Raw genomic sequence first — 17,692 nt, forward strand, 5'->3', positions numbered from 1 at the left:
AAGATTAAATACTGAATATTAAGATGAAAACTACTATACAGATACTTTAGGAAGTTCTTCAAAGAAGTGCACCTCCAGGGAAATCCTCATATGTACATCTACACTCCAGCAAACTGGACAGGCAAAGTGCTACTTGCCAGAGTATTGACTAAATACAAATACACATAGAGCTTCAGAAAGAATACAAGGTCAAATGCCAAAAATAAAAAAGAAATGAAAGCAAATGTGCTACATTTTAAAGAGCTTGAAACCACCACACAGGTTCACTAATACTGTTCTGACTGCAGTGACCATATTTACTTACAACCTCTTCCTAACAAGGAAACTATCAGATTTATACATGGTACTAATGGCCAATTTCAACTAGTTATGCCAAATGTACAAGTAGTATCTGTAAATTTGAAAAGGGCAAATGAAAGGATCAGGTTATTTAAATGACTTATTCTCTAGGAACTGCTCAATATCACTCAAGCAGAGTTAATAAGTATCTCTTCAAATTATACATACTCTTAAGGCAAAAATGTCAAACTATTTCCTTAATGTAAGATCCCACAAGTAGAATGTTATCTTTATTACTTGATCATAAATAAAGTTTTTTTTTTTTTTTAAAGCTGTGGAATATAAGGATTTTTAATCTTCATCAAACCATATACAAATTATTTCATTATACCTTTAACAAAACAAGCATTATCAAGAGAAGGTCCAGTCTCTGATCTCCTAACCTCATCCAACAGTTGAGTATTATTCTGGCAACATTTAATTATTTTAAATTATATTCATAAACCCATTGTGGAACACAGATAAACACAGTAAACTATTATGCCAGAAAGCCATATTATTAATATATAATTACACTATATTTAGGTAGCTACTTATAATTTGGAAAGAAATAGGAAGCTACACCCTTGAACATACTATTCAAAATGGCAACCAGTTAACCCTTTGAGAAAAGAGTTTTTGATTAACGATGCAAATTAAGTTGTCTTAGTTAAACCTGTATAGGCCATTTCCCCACAAACATCATCCCAGCTGTTTGAGGAGAGAGAAGGCATAGGCACAAAGGTAACTGATTGTTCAGGTTTCCACTCATGAGAAAATAACCCTTTATAAACAGACTAATGAACCAACTACGGATAGTATACCAATGTTAAACACTTTAAAGATAAAAAGGTTTTTTATTTATTTATTTATTTAGATGGAGTCTCGCTCTATCGCCCAGGCTGAAGTGAAGTGGTATTATCTCAGCTCACTGCAACCTCTGCCTCTCAGGTTCAAGTGATCCTCCTGCCTTAGCCCCCCTAGTAGCTGGGATTACAGGCATGTGCCAACATGCCCAGCTAATTTTTGTATTTTTAGTAGAGACAGGGTTTCGCCATGTTGGCCAGGCTGGTCTCGAACTCCTGACCTCAGGTGATCCACCTGCCTCGGTCTCCCAAAGTGCTGGGATTATAGGTGTGAGCCACTGCACCCAGCCTTTGATTAAAAGATTTTTTTTTTTTTTTTTTTTTTGAGACGGAGTTTCACTCTGTTGCCCAGGCTGGAATACAGTGGCACAATCTTGGCTCACTGCAACCTCTGCCTCCCAGGTTCAAGTGATTTTCCTGTCTCAGCCTCCTGAGTAGCTGGGATTACAGGCGTGCGTCACCATGTCTGGCTAATTTTTTTGTATTTTTAGTAGAGACAGGGTTTCACCATGTTGGTCAGGCTGGTCTTGAACTCCTGACCTGATGATCCGCCCGCCTCAACCTCCCAAAGTGCTGGGATTGCAGGTGTGAGCCACCGCGCCTCGGCAATAAAAGATACTTTAAAGATGAAAAGATATGGAATTTTTTGAAATATCTGTACTGATTTCTCTTTATACTCTCCTGCATAGAGAATTTTGCATATAATTTCCTGCATAGAGAAATTTGCCTAGCCAGTGTTCTTTTTCTTTCATGGGTGGTCATAAAAGTGCCTACACATCAGTATTCACACCCACTGAATCCTACTGGGTGTGCATTCCTCTGGGCTCACTGCTGGGGATGAGCCATGGAGCTCATAGACACGCTTTGGTACACCTTTATTCTTGCTGCCATCAATCCTGCTTGATTTAGATTGTTGGTGTTCTTCTTTGGTATTTTGATTATAAGTTTCCCAAGGTTTCAACAAATCAGGGCTTTCTTCAGATTCAAAACAAAAGAGGAGAGACTTAGCTAGAGATTCTAGTTCCTTGTGGACAACATTAGTTACTCTACTCTCATAGCTGTCAACAGAAGTAGAAGGCACACCGAAGTCACTGTAAAAATCACTGGCCAAGTTGCGAATACTTTCAACACAATTCTGGAGAAGATTTACATCACTACTGCATCCTATATGCAAGAGAGAGAGGGAAAGGTTAATTAGTCTTTTCAGTTTTCATCAGGCATTTATGACTTTTATAGACTCTAGATATCTTTCAAGTCAGAGTGACCCTATCAAAACAATTCCAAACTACTGAAGATTAGTCACATAAAGTGTTTATTTGCTAGATAAGCACCTGGTTTTTTAGGATCTAATTATTTAGGCAGAAGTACTGATAGACATATTACGTGGGAATTTAATTATAAATACAAGTTCCTATATGGGTAACTAATATCAGTGAAGTAGCATTGGGCAGGCTTCAGTTAATGACTAAAATAATGAAAAGGTTAGAAATAAAAAGGAAAGATATCAGCCGGACACTGTGGCTCATGCCTATAATCCTAGCACTTTGGGAGGCTGAGGTGGGTGAATTGTTTGAGGTCAGGAGTTTGAGACCAGCCTGGCCAACATGGTAAAACCCCATCTCTACAAAAATTATCCGGGCATGGTGGCACATGCCTGTAATCCCAGCTACTTGGAAGCTGAGGCAGGAGAATCACTTGAACCCAGGAGGTGGAGGTTGCAGTGAGCTGAGATCGAGCCACTGCACTTCAGCCTGAGTGACAGAGCGAGACTCCATCTCAAAAAAAAGGAAAGATGTCTAAGGTTCCTTAAAATATAAATTCTGATTATAAACTCCATTTGAGAATATACCTTTCAGTGCAGAAATAATAATTTCAATAGTTTTCTCTAAGCAATGTTTCAACTTTAAGAATTCTGGAGCATGATTAGCCATCTTCTTGAAATCTTGGTATTCAAAGTTTTCTTCTTGTACTTGTCTTCGGAAACTTTTCTGTATAAATAAAGTTAATATTTAAAATAATACATTAACAGGTTCGATGGCAGTAAGGCTCAGTCAATATGATTTCATTTGCCAGAATCTTCTCTTTAAGAAAGAGAGTTTAATTTCCTCACCAGTGCTTAACTCTATTTCTATAAGCAAGACCAAAATACAATATTAATTACTGTTTTCAAAAGATATCAGACTTTTCAATTAATTTTCAAAGTCTGTCATCCTATTACATGAGAAAGGAATAAAGTAACAGTGCCATTTATTATCCAGTACCTGAAAAGATACATTTATTTCATTTTTAAGAGCTCAACTTTATAATAGTTCTCATTTAAATAAAAATTTTCAAGCCATAGCGATTACTCTCCTTTTTAACACATTGATCATATACTTAATTTTTCTCTTTACCTGTGACATGGGAATAATCTATCTAATTCACCTGTATTTTAAAATCTTTGAGCACAATTTTTTTTTTTTTTTTTTTGAGACGGAATCTCGCTCTGTCACCCAGGCTAGAGTGCAGTGGCTGGATCTCAGCTCACTGCAAGCTCTGCCTCCCGGGTTCATGCCATTCTCCTGCCTCAGCCTCCCGAGTAGCTGGGACTACAGGTGGCTAGTTTTTTGTATTTTTTAGTAGAGACGGGGTTTCACCGTGTTAGCCAGGACGGTCTCGATCTCCTGACCTCGTGATCTGCCCATCTCGGCCTCCCAAAGTGCTGGGATTACAGGCTTGAGCCACCGCGCCCGGCCCACAATGATTATTAAACACAATTTTTTAGCCTATAATGACCATCCAAGCAAAAGCTGAGGTATTAAACCAGTAGCAATAAGAAACAGACACATTTAAAAATTTCTATACAATCCTTTATCCATTACTAGAACTAGTAAGTTATGACACACATGAAAAACATAAAGAGCTATCTTACATGCTACAATTAAACATATACAAGAGTTGTCTCTGGCTAAGGATAAAAACAGAAATAAAAATATCTAAATTTGAACCAAGCAAAATGATAAAAAATAAGCAAAATTAAAATCAATTTAAAGCTTCTCTTACAATTTTCGATTCGGCAAAGATGTTTTCAAGAGATCTAATCAATCCCATGGCATTAGTTTTCATTTCTTTGGTAACCTATAGAGAATGTTAAAATATTTTATTATACTTTATTATTCAGAAGTATAAAAATCATAGAATTGCATAGGACCAGACTTACAAAGTTCTAGTCTAGAAGCCCAAAGATTGGAGTTCTATTTCTGGGATTGCAATTAAATAGCTTGAGAGTACTTAAATCATTTATGTGAAATTTCTTTCAAAATAAATTGCACATTGACTTCTTTCCAAATAAGTTTATTTTACTTTTAAGAGCTCAACTTTGTAATCTCTCTCATTTATTTTATTTACATAAAAAATTTCAAGCCATAGCAATTACTCTCCTTTTAAACACATTGATCATATACTTAGTCTGTATTTTCTATTTACCTGTGACATGGGAAAAATAATCAGTCTAATTCACCTGTATTCACTAATAATTTCTTTCAAAATAAATTGCACATTGATTTCTATATTAAATATGGACACCCTCTAATATTTGTTATAACAGAATTTGTTATACTTCAGTATTTATAGATATGAAATTTCTAAAATTTCCCTTGGAAAGGGGTAACATATCAAGCAAATACTATAAGAACTTTACAAATGTTTTATTATTTGATTCTCCATTATAGTCCTATGCTGCCCATGGTGTACCTCATTTTACAGGTAAGGAAACAGACCTTGGTTCCTAACTCCTAAGACGGAGAACTAGGGTGGGAGCCCACATCTAAATTCTAAGCCTTTGCTTTTATTCTATCCAATGCTGCCCCCTAAGGTGCTTTCCTGCTCAATTTCTGCCGGGGAATTCTTTTTCAGTATTTAATTGGTTTTGCTCACAGAGCTCTTCCCTAGCTTTAATTCAGATTTGTGTTACATGCTTGAAAAAAAAAAAAAAAGAATATCCAAAAGAATATCCAAATTATTTTTCCTTCCTGACTCCAGCTTTAAAATTGTAGCTCCAATGCCTTTTATGTTTCAGCTTATTTTCTATTTCTTTGGATATTTTATCCTTCTTCTATAGGTTCTTAGAGGAGTTTTAACTTACAAGAATAGATAAACTAAAACCCTACCATGAATAACAAAGTACAGGTTTGTCATACTATAGAAAGAAAATGAGAGAAAGGAGGGTATGTAGATAGCGTCAATTGTATACAGGATGGGCCTGGCCCTTTTGCTGCTTATTTCCTCAAAACAATACCAAGGCTAACACCTACACCTACTTCAACAGCTTACTAAGCACATTCCCATATATTATTTCATCTATACTTTTAATTTATTCTATACCCTTCTGCACTTATTGCCAGCAGAAATTCTTTGCAATAGTGATAGACTGCAAAAGTGGTATCACTTTGCAAATATGGTGAAGTGTTTTAGTGATAAATGGTGCTGCTGCCGAGCAAAACCAAATTTGAGGTGTCAGTGGTGGTCTGAATGAGCCTTTGACAGCCCAGTATGTCCCTTTCTTCAAAGTTGCACTATGGAACTGAAATCAGCCTCATGCCTACTGGAGCGCAAGCTTGATTTAGTGACAATATGAACTCCTAAATTTAGTAACAATGTGTTATTTTTATTAATTAATTAATTAATTAATTTTTTTTTGAGACTGAGTCTTGCTCTGTTGCCAGGTTGGAGTGCAGTAGCACAACCTCGGCTCACTGCAATCTCCGCCTCCCAGGTTCAAGCGATTCTCCTGCCTCAGCCTCCTGAGTAGCTGGCACTACAGGCATGCGCCACCATGCCCAGCTGATTTTTGTATTTTTAGTAGAGATGGGGTTTCACCAACTTGGCCAGGATAGTCTCGATCTCTTGATCCACCCACCTCGGCCTCCCAAAATGCTGAGATTACAGGTGTGAGCCACCGCACCCACCCGTCTTTTTATTTTTTAAAACAAAAAAACACAAAGTGAGGGAGACAGACATATATTGAGAAAAAGAGAACGCGTGCAAGTAAGATGAATGACTTAAGATTTACCAGGCACTACATTTTGAGTATTTTCATATATGTTGTTTCTTCATCTCATATGATCCTCAAACAATTTTATGAAGTAAGCATGATCATCCTCATTTAAAAATGGAATGACTGAGGCTCAGGTAAGTTGTTCAAGGCTACATAGGAAATAGGAGAGCAGCTTAATGTTCCATGTCTTTCCCCTATTCTGAGATGGAGTTTTTCTGGGCAGAGAGAAATCTGTATAACCCTGCAGTATGAGCAAAGGGATGGAGAATCTCTGTGGCTTACACAGAGTTTCACCTCAGATTCTAAGATGAGCTAGAAGTACATTAATACCAAGGTTTTTCTACACAACAACAACAAAAAACTAACTTACTCCATGCCTTCCCAGAAACAACCACCCAGAGGGACAGAAGGCAATAGTCCTCCACATGATCTACTTTTCTAGATCAAACAATATGTATATAAATGAGGAGACATCCTAGTAGCTAAGATCTCAGGAACCTCAATGTCCCCAGGTAGCACTGCCCCAGCCACTTGACTCCAGCAAGAGCAATGGAATGGACAGGGATGGTTTTTGTTTGTTTGTTTGTTTGTTTGTTTGAGACAAGGTCTTGCTCTGTCGCGCAGGCTAGTATGCAGTGGTGCAATCACAGCTCACTGCAGCCTCAAACTCCTGGGCTCAAGTAATACTACTCCTGCCTCAGCCTCTGGAGTAGCTGGTACTACAGGTGCATGTCACCATGCCCGGCTAATTTCTGTATTTTTTGTAGAGACGAGGTCTCGCTGATTCCCAGGCTGGTTTCACACTCTGGGCTCAAGCTATCTTCCTGCCTTGGCCTTCCAAAGTGCTGGGATTACAGGCATGAGCCACCATGCCTGGCCAGGGATGCTTTTAATATGTTGTGACAAGACTCTAAAACAGACAAGTCTCTGAAATTCAGTCTCATAAGAATCTGAATTTTTATCTTCCTAATCCCCACTTCACTAACAATAATTGTCAATAAAGAAAATTAATCCATGAACAATAGTTTTAAAAACTTATTTACGTAACATGTTAAGTTTTGGAGTCAGGCAGAATATAAAATCCTGGCTCAGGGCTTAATAGTTGTGTAATTAGGCAAAGTACTCCAATTCAATGAAATGAAGAATATAAATTCCCACCTTGAAAAGTGACATGAATATGAAATATGATATTCATAGGGCTTTTTCTTACTGACAAAGTACAAACCCATTAAAGAAATGGCTAAGATTTACCACTGTTACATGTAAAGCACCTAGTCCAGTAACTGTCAGAGGAAATTAATCAATAAATAGTTTACAGCCTGTGAAGTAGGTATGATTACATGTGACAGGTAAAGAAATAGGGTCAGAGCATTAAGTGACTTGCTAAATGATAAGTGGAAAGTGATAGAACCAGGTTTCAAATATGTGTCTCCTAATATTAAAACCCAGATCTTTCCTAAGGTACTAAGTAATGTTAGTTAGCTGGAGGATGGGAGGACACATATTTTAGGAAATCACTGAAATGCTTATTGGTTCTGTATCTTGATATGAAATATCTTATGTGAATGCCCCAGAAAAATATTTAGTTCAATATAGTGAATCAATAAATGTTACTAATAGTTTCCATTCTTAGAAGAGGCGAGGCCTAAACAAAGCTAAGGAAGAAAATGACAACCAGAAAGCGAACACTAGATGTCACTACCACACTCCACTCTCTGCTTAGGAGTTTACAGACTGAATTCTTGAAAATAGCTGCAATAGGATCAAGGAAAGTATTAACAATAGAGGCTGCAGTGAATTAAGAATAACTTGGGAAAATATCACCATAAGATCATGATGTCAGCCTCTTCAGTGAAAAATAAAACAAATTAAAACATGAATTTACAGAAATCTAATTTGTTGATTGAAAAAAATCAACTTTACATATTATTTAGTACTATACGGAATATTCTTTTATTCATCTTACCTCATTTTTTGTACACTGCCTTAAGAGTTCATGCTGAAGTTCTTTTGCTTTTTCAAGTCCAGAATCTAATAAAATCTTCATTCCTAAGCCTACACCATCACAAATAGCATCCATGAATTCCTCCTAGAAAAAGTATTTAAGCATTAACTAGAAAATTTAGGTTTTATATATTTTATTTAAATTTAGGTTTTATATATTTTAAATTATCAAGTAATTAAGTTATATTTTCTGCTTACTTTAGGACTATAATACAGCCCAAGTTTATTAAGTTCAACTAAAGTTAGAATAAGAACTAACAGTCTGTAGTCTACAAAGAAATAAAATTAGCAAATCTGTAATTTAGTATCCCATATATAACATATTGTAAAGAAAGTTCATCATCTTTAAGCAGGGCTCTATATTGCTAGAACACAGGAATATTCTTTTTTTTTTTTCTGAAACGGAGTTTCACTCGTCACCCAAGCTGGAGTGAAACGGCACAATCTCGGCTCACTGCAACCTCCACCTCCCTGGTTCAAGCTATTCTCCTATCTCAGCCTCCTGAGTAGCTGGGATTACAGGCACCTGCCACCACACCCAGCTAATTTTTGTATTTTTAGTAGAGACGGGATTTCGCCATGTTGGCCAAGCTGGTCTTGAACTGCTGACCTCAGGTGATCCACCAGCCTTGGCCTCCCAAAGTGTTGGGAGTACAGGTGTGAGCCGACGCACCTGGCCAGAGCACAGCAACATTCTAATATAATACAATATTTTCAACAGCATAAATAGTGAAAGTAAGCAGATACAAATTTTCTGGTATTACAGGGTCTTTCATGTGTTGATTGGCTGAGAAAACACTCCACAGTAGATGGCTAGCATCAAATTAAGGATCTGAAAGGTAAAATAAGGTTTGCAAAATAATCCAATATATTTAAAAGGTTTTTTTTTGTTTGTTTGGTTTGGTTGGTTTTTTTTTAGATGGAGTCTTACTCTGTCACCCAGGCTGGAGTGCACTGGCGCAATCTCAGCTCACTGCAACCTCTGTCTCCTGGGTTCAAGTGATTCTCCTGCCTCAGCCTCCTGAGTAGCTGGGATTACAGGCATGGGCCACCATGACTGCCTAATTTTTGTATTTTTAGTAGAGATGGGGGTTTCGCCTATTGGCCAAGCTGATCTCGAACTCCTGACCTCAAATGATCCATCTGCCTCGGCCTCCCAAAGTGCTGGGATTACAGGCATGAGCCACCATGCCCGGCCCAAACAGTTTTAAATCTTATTGCAAAACTACTAAAAGTGCAAGCTATTCTGAAAACTTAAAAAGAACTTGCCATGTTTAGTACTATACTATTATCAAAAGTCTAATGTTCCCTCTGATGAAGTCTGTCTAAACTAACATTGTTAAATTACCTGAACGCTGGCAGCTTTATTGTTACCATTTTCTAGAAAATGTAGCTTGCTCCCTTTCAGAACTGCTAACTGCCCCACATACTTTACAGCTTGTTGTACAATTTGGATTGCATTCTTTTGAGCCTCTTTTATCATTGATGAAATATCCGAACAGCATCCCTGTAAGATAAAAATGGACAAGTGTATCAGATACATGAGATTATAACAGGTGGTAAAGAAAAGATAAGGGCCGGGCACAGTGGCTCAAGCCTGTAATTCCAGCACTTTGGGAGGCTGAGGTGGGTGGATCACCTGAGGTCAGGAGTTCAAGATCAGCCTGGCCAACATGGTAAAACCCTTTCTCTACTAAAAATACAAAAATTAGCCAAGCATAGTGGCACACGCCTGTAATCCTAGCTACTCAGTAGGCTGAGACATGAGAATTGCTTGAACCCGGAGGCAGAGGTTGCAGTAAGCTGAGATTGTGTCACTGCACTCCAGCCAGGGCAATAGAGTAAGACTCTACCTTAAAAAAAAAAAAAAAAAAAGGAAAGAAAAATGTGCCGGGCATGGTGGCTCACGTCTGTAATCCCAGTACTTTGGGAGGCCAAGGCAGGCAGATCACAAGATCAGGAGTTTGAGACCAGCCTGGCCAATATGGTGAAACCCCACCTCTACTAAAAATACAAAAATTAGCCGGGCGTGGTGGCGGGTGCCTGTAATCCCAGCTACTCAGGAGGCTGAGGCAGGAGAATTACTTGAACCTGGGAGGCGGAGATTGCAGTGAGCCAAGATCGCACCACTGCACTCCAGCCTGGGTGACAGGGCGAGACTCTGTCTCGCTGATTTTCAAAAAAGAAAAAAAAAAAAGAAAAATCATCTGGAGAAAATAAATTCTGCATTTATTGATATAGTGATCTCACTTCATAAATGTCTCAGAACCAGAAAACATGCAGCCCTGTGGCTACTAAAGGTGATAAAATGAGTAAGACAGTCTCCACCCTCAAAGACCATACACACTAATAGGAGACATAAGGTAAGTATAAAATTAACTAAATGTAAGGCAGAATTAATAAGTAAAAGCCAAAAGAAAGAAAAAGAAGGGTGGCTCTTTTGCCTCTGAACTTTTCCTGTTCTGATAACCATCTGACAGTTAATAAAGATATGATTTTCTCAGGAGAAAAGAAATCAAGAAGCAAAAGGGGTGAAAAAAAACCCAAACCCCTTCAAACAGAAGACTTCCCACATGCACTCAGAGAACACATACAAAAAAGGAATAAGGAAGCTTCTCTTGAGCTTTTCTTCTTTCTGTTACCTGCCCCCTGTAGTGTCTCTTCAAAATACTTCTCTTGGCCTGCTTTGTGGAATATGCTCATTGTATTGCTACAAGAAAAGGATTCTCAAACTATACTTAGTAGAAAGAATAGTCACTAAATTCAGGTTTGCTAGCTTAACACAAGTCTCTCCTGAGCTTAATCTAACTTCCCCTCCAAGTCACCTGGTCTCTCCATCCTTGATTCCTTGTGTAAGATTTCCCACAGGGCTATGAGTTGAAACCCACAGTTCAGTTCAAAGTGGTGTTCTCAGAAAACGAAAAGAAGGAAAGAAACTACACACCAGTTACCCTAAGAGAGACATTCTTTTTTTTTTTTTTTTTTGGAGACGGAGTCTCGCTCTGTCTCCCAGGCTGGAGTGCAGTGGCCGGATCTCAGCTCACTGCAAGCTCCGCCTTCCGGGTTTACGCCATTCTCCTGCCTCACCTCAGCCTCCCGAGTAGCTGGGACTACAGGCGCCCGCCACCTCACCCGGCTAGTTTTTTTTTGTATTTGTTAGTAGAGACGGGGTTTCACCGTGTTAGCCAGGATGGTCTCGATCTCCCGACCTCGTGATCCGCCCGTCTCGGCCTCCCAAAGTGCTGGGATTACAGGCTTGACCACCGCGCCCGGCCGAGAGACATTCTTGTAACAGTAATTCATCTGATCCTCACAGCAGTCCTGCCAAGTAGGCATTCCCAGTTTTATTTTCCTGTGAGAAACAGGAGACTCAAAAATTTAAGCAGTTTGCCCAAGGAGGCACAACTAATTTAGCATGCGTTCAAACATCGGCTTTTCTTTTTTTTTTTTTTTTTTTTTTTTTTTTTGGACAGGAAGTAGAATTTATTGGTGAGTATTAAGAAGGGGGCAGCATATTGGAAGCCCTCATGAGTGCAGGGCTCGCCATTTGTCCAGAGGACCATGATTGGGGATGTACTTGACCCCACAGCCATCTGGGATGAGCCGCTTTTCAGCCACCATGTCTTCAAATTCATCAGCATTGAACTTGGTGAAGCCCCACTTCTTTGAGATGTGGATCTTCTGGCGGCCAGGAAACTTGAACTTGGCCCTGCGCAGGGCCTCCATCACATGCTCCTTGTTCTGCAGCTTGGTGCGGATGGACATGATAACTTGGCCAATGTGAACCCTGGCCACAGTGCCCTGGGGCTTTCCAAAAGCACCTCGCATGCCTGTTTGGAGCCTGTCAGCCCCAGCACAGGACAACATCTTGTTGATGCGCATGACGTGGAAGGGGTGGAGCCGCACCTGGATATGGAAGCCATCCTTGCCACAACTTTTTACCATGTACTTATTGGCACAAATTCCGGCAGCCTCCAGGGCTTCAGAGGACAGCTGCTCATATTCATCTGACACCATGTGGCCACAGGGCGGAAACTCATCCACTTTTGCCTTCTTCCGCCCCAGGTCAAAGATGCCAATCTTGGCATCAGGGACACCTCGGCAGAAGCGAGACTTTGGGTACGGCTTGTTCTTACAATACCGGTAACAACGGGCGGGGCAGCGGCCCGTGGCGACACCAGGATCTTCAGCGGTGAGCCGAAGGGAAAGAGCCAAACATCAGTTTTTCAAGTGCCAGTAGTGAGTTTTTGTTTCGTGTGTTCTCCCACTATTCTAGTACTGCCTCTAAAATCTGAGAGCCAACTAAGCACTGACCATCCTTCAACAAGCTTCCTTTCCTAGGCTCGAACTTAAGTCAGACCCTTCTCTTCTGGCTCTCTAGCTTTGCTCTCTGGCCAGTCCTACCTTTCATTTTCATAGTTCTAGGCTGTCAGAAATTCTCCTTCATCTACTACTTCATCCACACCTGTTTGCAGTCCACCACCAACCCCACCCTTCGTCTTAGTCATCTATTTCCTCATTACCTATGTCCAAAGTCATCCTTCATCTCATATGAATTCATAATTCATTCAATAACAAGTATCCAACTGAACATCTATCACATAATGGGGCCTTGTGAAAAAAGACACCCACTGTCCTCTACCTTCTCAGAGCTAACTGTCCATTGAGATGTACAGGTTTATAAATAGTATGTTATATTAAAAGTCATAATAGGTGAAGTTCAGGGTTACTAGAGAAGCAAATAAGACAGGTGCCTAACCAAGTCTTGGGGAGACCTAGAAAATCCTCCTGAGGGAGAACAACGGACATTAAAAACAATCATCTGATTTCAAGTTTACTAGTTAGATCAGTTAAAAATTTCCACATCCCAGCTAGTAAACGGCCCATTCAGGAAGTATTTGACACAACAAAAATTCTACCGCAATAATAGAATGTGGAAAGTCTTTTGATGGGCACTATAACATAAAATTTGTTCAAGTGTTCTAGAACATTTTATTACACGGTCTAATTATCCTTTTTTAAAAGTGAAATCTAACCCTCTTAGTATTTTCTTTAAAATTGTTTATTTTTTGTTATTATTATTGAGACATTGTCTCACTCTGTCATCCAGGCTGGAGCGCAGTGGTGCAGTCATGGCTCACTGTAGCCTGGAACTCCTGGGCTCAAGCAATCTTCCCACCTCAGCCTCCCAAGTAGCTGGGAACACAGATACATGCCACCACAGCTGGCTGATTTTTTAAATTTTTTTAGAGACAAAGTATCTAACAAGTTGGATACTTATTATTCGCTATGTTGCCCAGGCTCCTCTCAAACTCCTAGGCTTAACTGATCCTCCCAAAGTCCTAGGATTACAGGCATGAGCCACTGTACTCGACCATTATTTCCTTATCTGCTCCTTTTGTACATTCAATGAATTTTTATGAAGGAATTTGTTAATATGGTAGATGACTAAGTATTCTCCAATATCAATTTTTCACTTCTTCCATAGATCCCTTGATTTTTGGCTTGGAATATAGGTGTCCAGAATTGTTTTAAAAAATAAATTTCCTCATGATACTTGCAGCTAGATGTAGTCAAATGATAAAATTCTAGCCAAAGATATATAAATAGATGTGTCATATGGTGATTTCCAGAAACCTCCCTTAAAAGAAGGCAAACTTCAGCCAGGCATGGTGGCTCACACCTGTAATCTCAGCACTTTGGGAGGCTGAGGGGAGCAGATTACCTGAGGTCAGGAGTTCGAGACTAGTCTGGCCAACATGGTGAAACCTCATCTCTACTAAAAATACAAAAATTAGCCGAGCATGGTGGTGGGTACTTGTAATCCCAACTACTTGAGAGGCTGAGGCAGGAGAATCGCTTGAACCCGGGAGCGGAGGTTGCAGTGAGCCGAGATCGCGTCACTGCACTCCAACCTGGGTGACAAGAGTGAGACTCTATCTCAAAAAAAACAAAAAAACAAAAAAGAAGGCAAACTTCGCCCTATCCTTCTCACCACTCCTTCTACCCTGCTCTGCTGAGCTCAGATGGGGCTCCTCCATGGTGGGTCATGAAATCAGGGGCTATACTTTGGGCATGGCAGAGGGGACCACTGGGAGGAGCCTGGATCCTGAGGACTCTGTGGATCACAGCCACTATGTCTACATCTAGATTTTATGTGAGAGACAATAAGCTTTCATCTTACTTCTTCTTACAGCCAAACCTAATCTTATCTGACACAAGATAAGCAGGAAAACAAAATTATTTCCTTGTCTCTGTGTCAGCAGGATTGTGGCCAACTGAGTCTGAGTTGAAACCCAATCCCATACTCTGAGCAAGACTCCGTCTCTCTTCCCACTATCCCTTATTGAGGGCCAGCATGGTATAATGGTAGAGCATGAACTGGGCCCGAGACTGCCTGGATCCAAATCCAACTCAGTCATTTACTAGTTAGGTAACATTGGATGGTATATTTATTTTCCCTGTGCCTCCATTTCCTCATCTACAAGACGGTGATAACAACAGTGCCCACTGCTGGGGTTGTTATAAGGATTAAATGAGTTAATATTTGTAAATCACTTAGAACTACTCGTACATAGAGAGCCACGTAAGTCTTTGTTCCATAAATCAATTACAGACATCCACAGTCTCAGGACTTCAAAACAGAACGTACTTTTGAAAATCATACAGAGCTAATATTGGGGAAGATACAGACAGTAGAAAGTCAATAAATAATTATTAAATGAATCCTTCAAATGATAATAAGCAAATCAATTTACCTGCAAAAATAACTGTAAGTAGCCTCCCAGTTTTTTAACTTCTTGTCTCAATTCATCCTCAAGTCTTGCTATGTTGGTGGTACAAGGTAGTATATCACTCAGCCAGTGTTTCATTAGCACTACTAGCTGCTCAAAAGCACATGCAGTCTGAATGGTAAGTGACTGGATTGCTCGATCAGAAGAAAACACTTTGAAAGAAGAAGAAAAATTACTGGAAGAAATAATATCCAAATAAAATAACTCATATATGATCATCATTAAAACATTTAACACAGTTAAAAGATGCATGCCAGATGTGCCAAATAATCATTCAAAACGAAGTGCAATGTGCAGAAAATAATCATTTATGTGAGTTAAGAAAAGCAGTGGGATTGCTTACAGTTATCTTGACTTTCTTCATCTTGTTCTTCATGAGCCTTGGAAATGGCAAATAGCCCATTATAAATTTTAAGAAAACTATTCATTAGGCTGTCTGCTATAGTTCTTTCTTCATCATAACTCTGTCCAAGAAAATCTAATGAAGAACCAATCAATTCTTTGCAAATTCTAGGAAGAAATGACTCTGCTGAATTTGGGTAAATGGTGCTTGATTTGTCCATTAAACCTAGATCAACAGAAAATAGCCATTTTAAGCTTTGTTTCTGGAATAATACTTTCTTTTTTTAAAAAATGGGATCCTTACTTTATGTATTTCCGCACTATTTAAATGTATTACAACAACAAAGCATTTTTGTGTTCGTTGTGGAATTAGAAAAACAAAACTAATAGTATATATAACATCGTATGCTATGCTGTACTTGGAAGTATATCTTCCATGTTATGCTGCATATGTTGATTTCCAGGGTGTTCCATAATGTTAATTCTGCAGAAACTACCCCTCTGCTGCTTGCAAGTGTTACTCATATACTATTTCTCTTCCAAAAATGTTCAGGCATAATACTTTCAAACAAATGTTTTAATGCAAGCATATTATAGGATCATTGATCAATAAATTCAAAGTAGGCTATACTTATTTCAATTCAGCCTCATTTCTATATGTTAAAGTGAAAACACAATTCCATTTGTGGATTAATTAACCTTTCAACAGCATCAATCAATCCATAGATTTAGTAGCTCCCTGACTGTACTATGAGACTATAGAGAATCCAAATATCCCACGTAACCATTGGTTTAATCTCTTTGTTTATTTTTTGGTAGGAATTAATTTTCTTTTCTTTCTTTTTCTTTTTTTTTTAAGAGACAGGGTTGGGCCAGGCACAGTGGCTCACGCCTGTAATCCCAGCACTTTGGGAGGCCGAGGTGGGCAGATCATCTGAGGCCAGGAGTTAAAGACCAGCCTGGCCAACTCGGTGAAACCCTGTCTCTACTAAAAATAAAAAATTAGCCAGGCATGATGGTGGGCGCCTGTAATTCCAGCTACTTGGGAGGCTGAGGCAGGAGAATTGCTTGAACCCGGGAGGCAGAGGTTGCAGTGAGCCAAGATCGCACCATTGCACTCCAGTTTGGGCAAAAAGAGCGAAACTCCATCTCAAAAACAAAAATCAAAAACAAAAAAAACATAATGTCCCAGTACTTCTACTTTACAATAGTTTCTCCTTGAGGTATATTACAATCAAGATAGGCTAAAACCAACTGATTATCTAGAGTTTATATAGCACATCTCTGAGAGATGGATCTTCTAAGCACTGTCTAAACCAGAAATAAATGAAAAGTTTGAAAGACTCATTCAGAACCTCTGGAAATAACTTTATCCTGGAGTTCTAATATATTGAGTATAATTATTCTTATTTAATAGACAAGATTAAGTTTTCTGGTCCATTTCATAGGTGTTTAAAAGCAGCAAACTAAAAGGAGATAGAATAAAGGCATAGGGTGGGCAATATTAAAAAACTAGAACAAAGGTAAGTTTGGTTTCTGGGCCAGATGTGGTGGCTCACGCCAGCACTTTGGGAGGCCAAGACAGGCAGATCACAAGGTCAGGAGTTCGAAACCAACCTGGCCAACATAGTAAAACCCTGTCTGTACTAAAAATACAAAAAACTAGCTGGGTATGGTGGTGGACACCTGTAATCCTAGCTACTTGGGAGGCTGAGGCAGGAGAATTGCGGAAACTTCGGAGACAAAGGCTGCAGCGAGCCAAGATGGCACTACTGCACACCAGCCCAGGTGACAGTGCGACACTCCTCTCAATAAAAAAAAAAAAAAAAAAAGAAGGCCGGGCGTGGTGGCTCACGCCTGTAATCCCAGCACTTTGGGAGGCTGAGACGGGTGGATCACGAGGTTGGGAGATCAAGACCAGCCTGGCCAACATGGTGAACCCTGTCTCTACTAAAAATAAAAAAAAAAAAAGAGTTTGGTTTTGTAAAGAGAAAAAAGAAAAGCTACAAAACCCAAAGCTACAGCAGGGTAACGATGACTCAATATCATTATGATGATAATGACTATAGAATAGTTAACTATATATTCTCTATTTAAGAAGATAATTGTATTAATGCATTCTAAAATCCAACAAAAACATTTTAGAAACATCTGCAAAAATACAGTAAAATATATGGCCCTGAATTTTACAAGTTAAGATACTTGCTCAACTTCCCAAAGCTCGAAAGTGCTAGACACTGGGGTACAGCCCCTCATCCCCAGGCCTGGTGCCCCTTCCACCACTCACAGCTGCCCAGACGGGGTCCTACTAAGTTCACATGTGGGTTTCCATT

General features: G+C 39.3%; 2 protein-coding genes across 2 annotated transcripts in view; both read right to left on the minus strand.

Annotated features, from left to right (window-relative positions):
- Window positions 1-1,482: 1,482 nt before the first annotated feature.
- KIF14 (kinesin family member 14) overlaps window positions 1,483-17,692 on the minus strand; it is a 66,908-nt gene continuing 50,698 nt past the window's right edge. The window contains exons 23-29 of the mRNA XM_005540346.5: window positions 15,361-15,585; window positions 14,982-15,169; window positions 9,572-9,730; window positions 8,186-8,308; window positions 4,227-4,301; window positions 3,034-3,172; window positions 1,483-2,348 (exon numbers count right to left, since the gene is read on the minus strand). Coding sequence (XP_005540403.3) covers window positions 1,969-2,348; window positions 3,034-3,172; window positions 4,227-4,301; window positions 8,186-8,308; window positions 9,572-9,730; window positions 14,982-15,169; window positions 15,361-15,585 — 1,289 coding nt within the window. The 3' untranslated portion in view covers window positions 1,483-1,968. The remainder of the gene's footprint in view (window positions 2,349-3,033; window positions 3,173-4,226; window positions 4,302-8,185; window positions 8,309-9,571; window positions 9,731-14,981; window positions 15,170-15,360; window positions 15,586-17,692) is intronic.
- LOC102146837 (large ribosomal subunit protein uL16-like) lies at window positions 11,657-12,383 on the minus strand. The gene has a single exon (XM_005541085.4). The coding sequence runs from the start codon at window positions 12,238-12,240 to the stop codon at window positions 11,749-11,751; it is 492 nt and encodes a 163-aa protein (XP_005541142.4). The 5' UTR covers window positions 12,241-12,383; the 3' UTR covers window positions 11,657-11,748.

Source organism: Macaca fascicularis, chromosome 1 (assembly GCF_037993035.2).
Source record: "Macaca fascicularis isolate 582-1 chromosome 1, T2T-MFA8v1.1".
Lineage (NCBI taxonomy): Eukaryota > Metazoa > Chordata > Mammalia > Primates > Cercopithecidae > Macaca > Macaca fascicularis.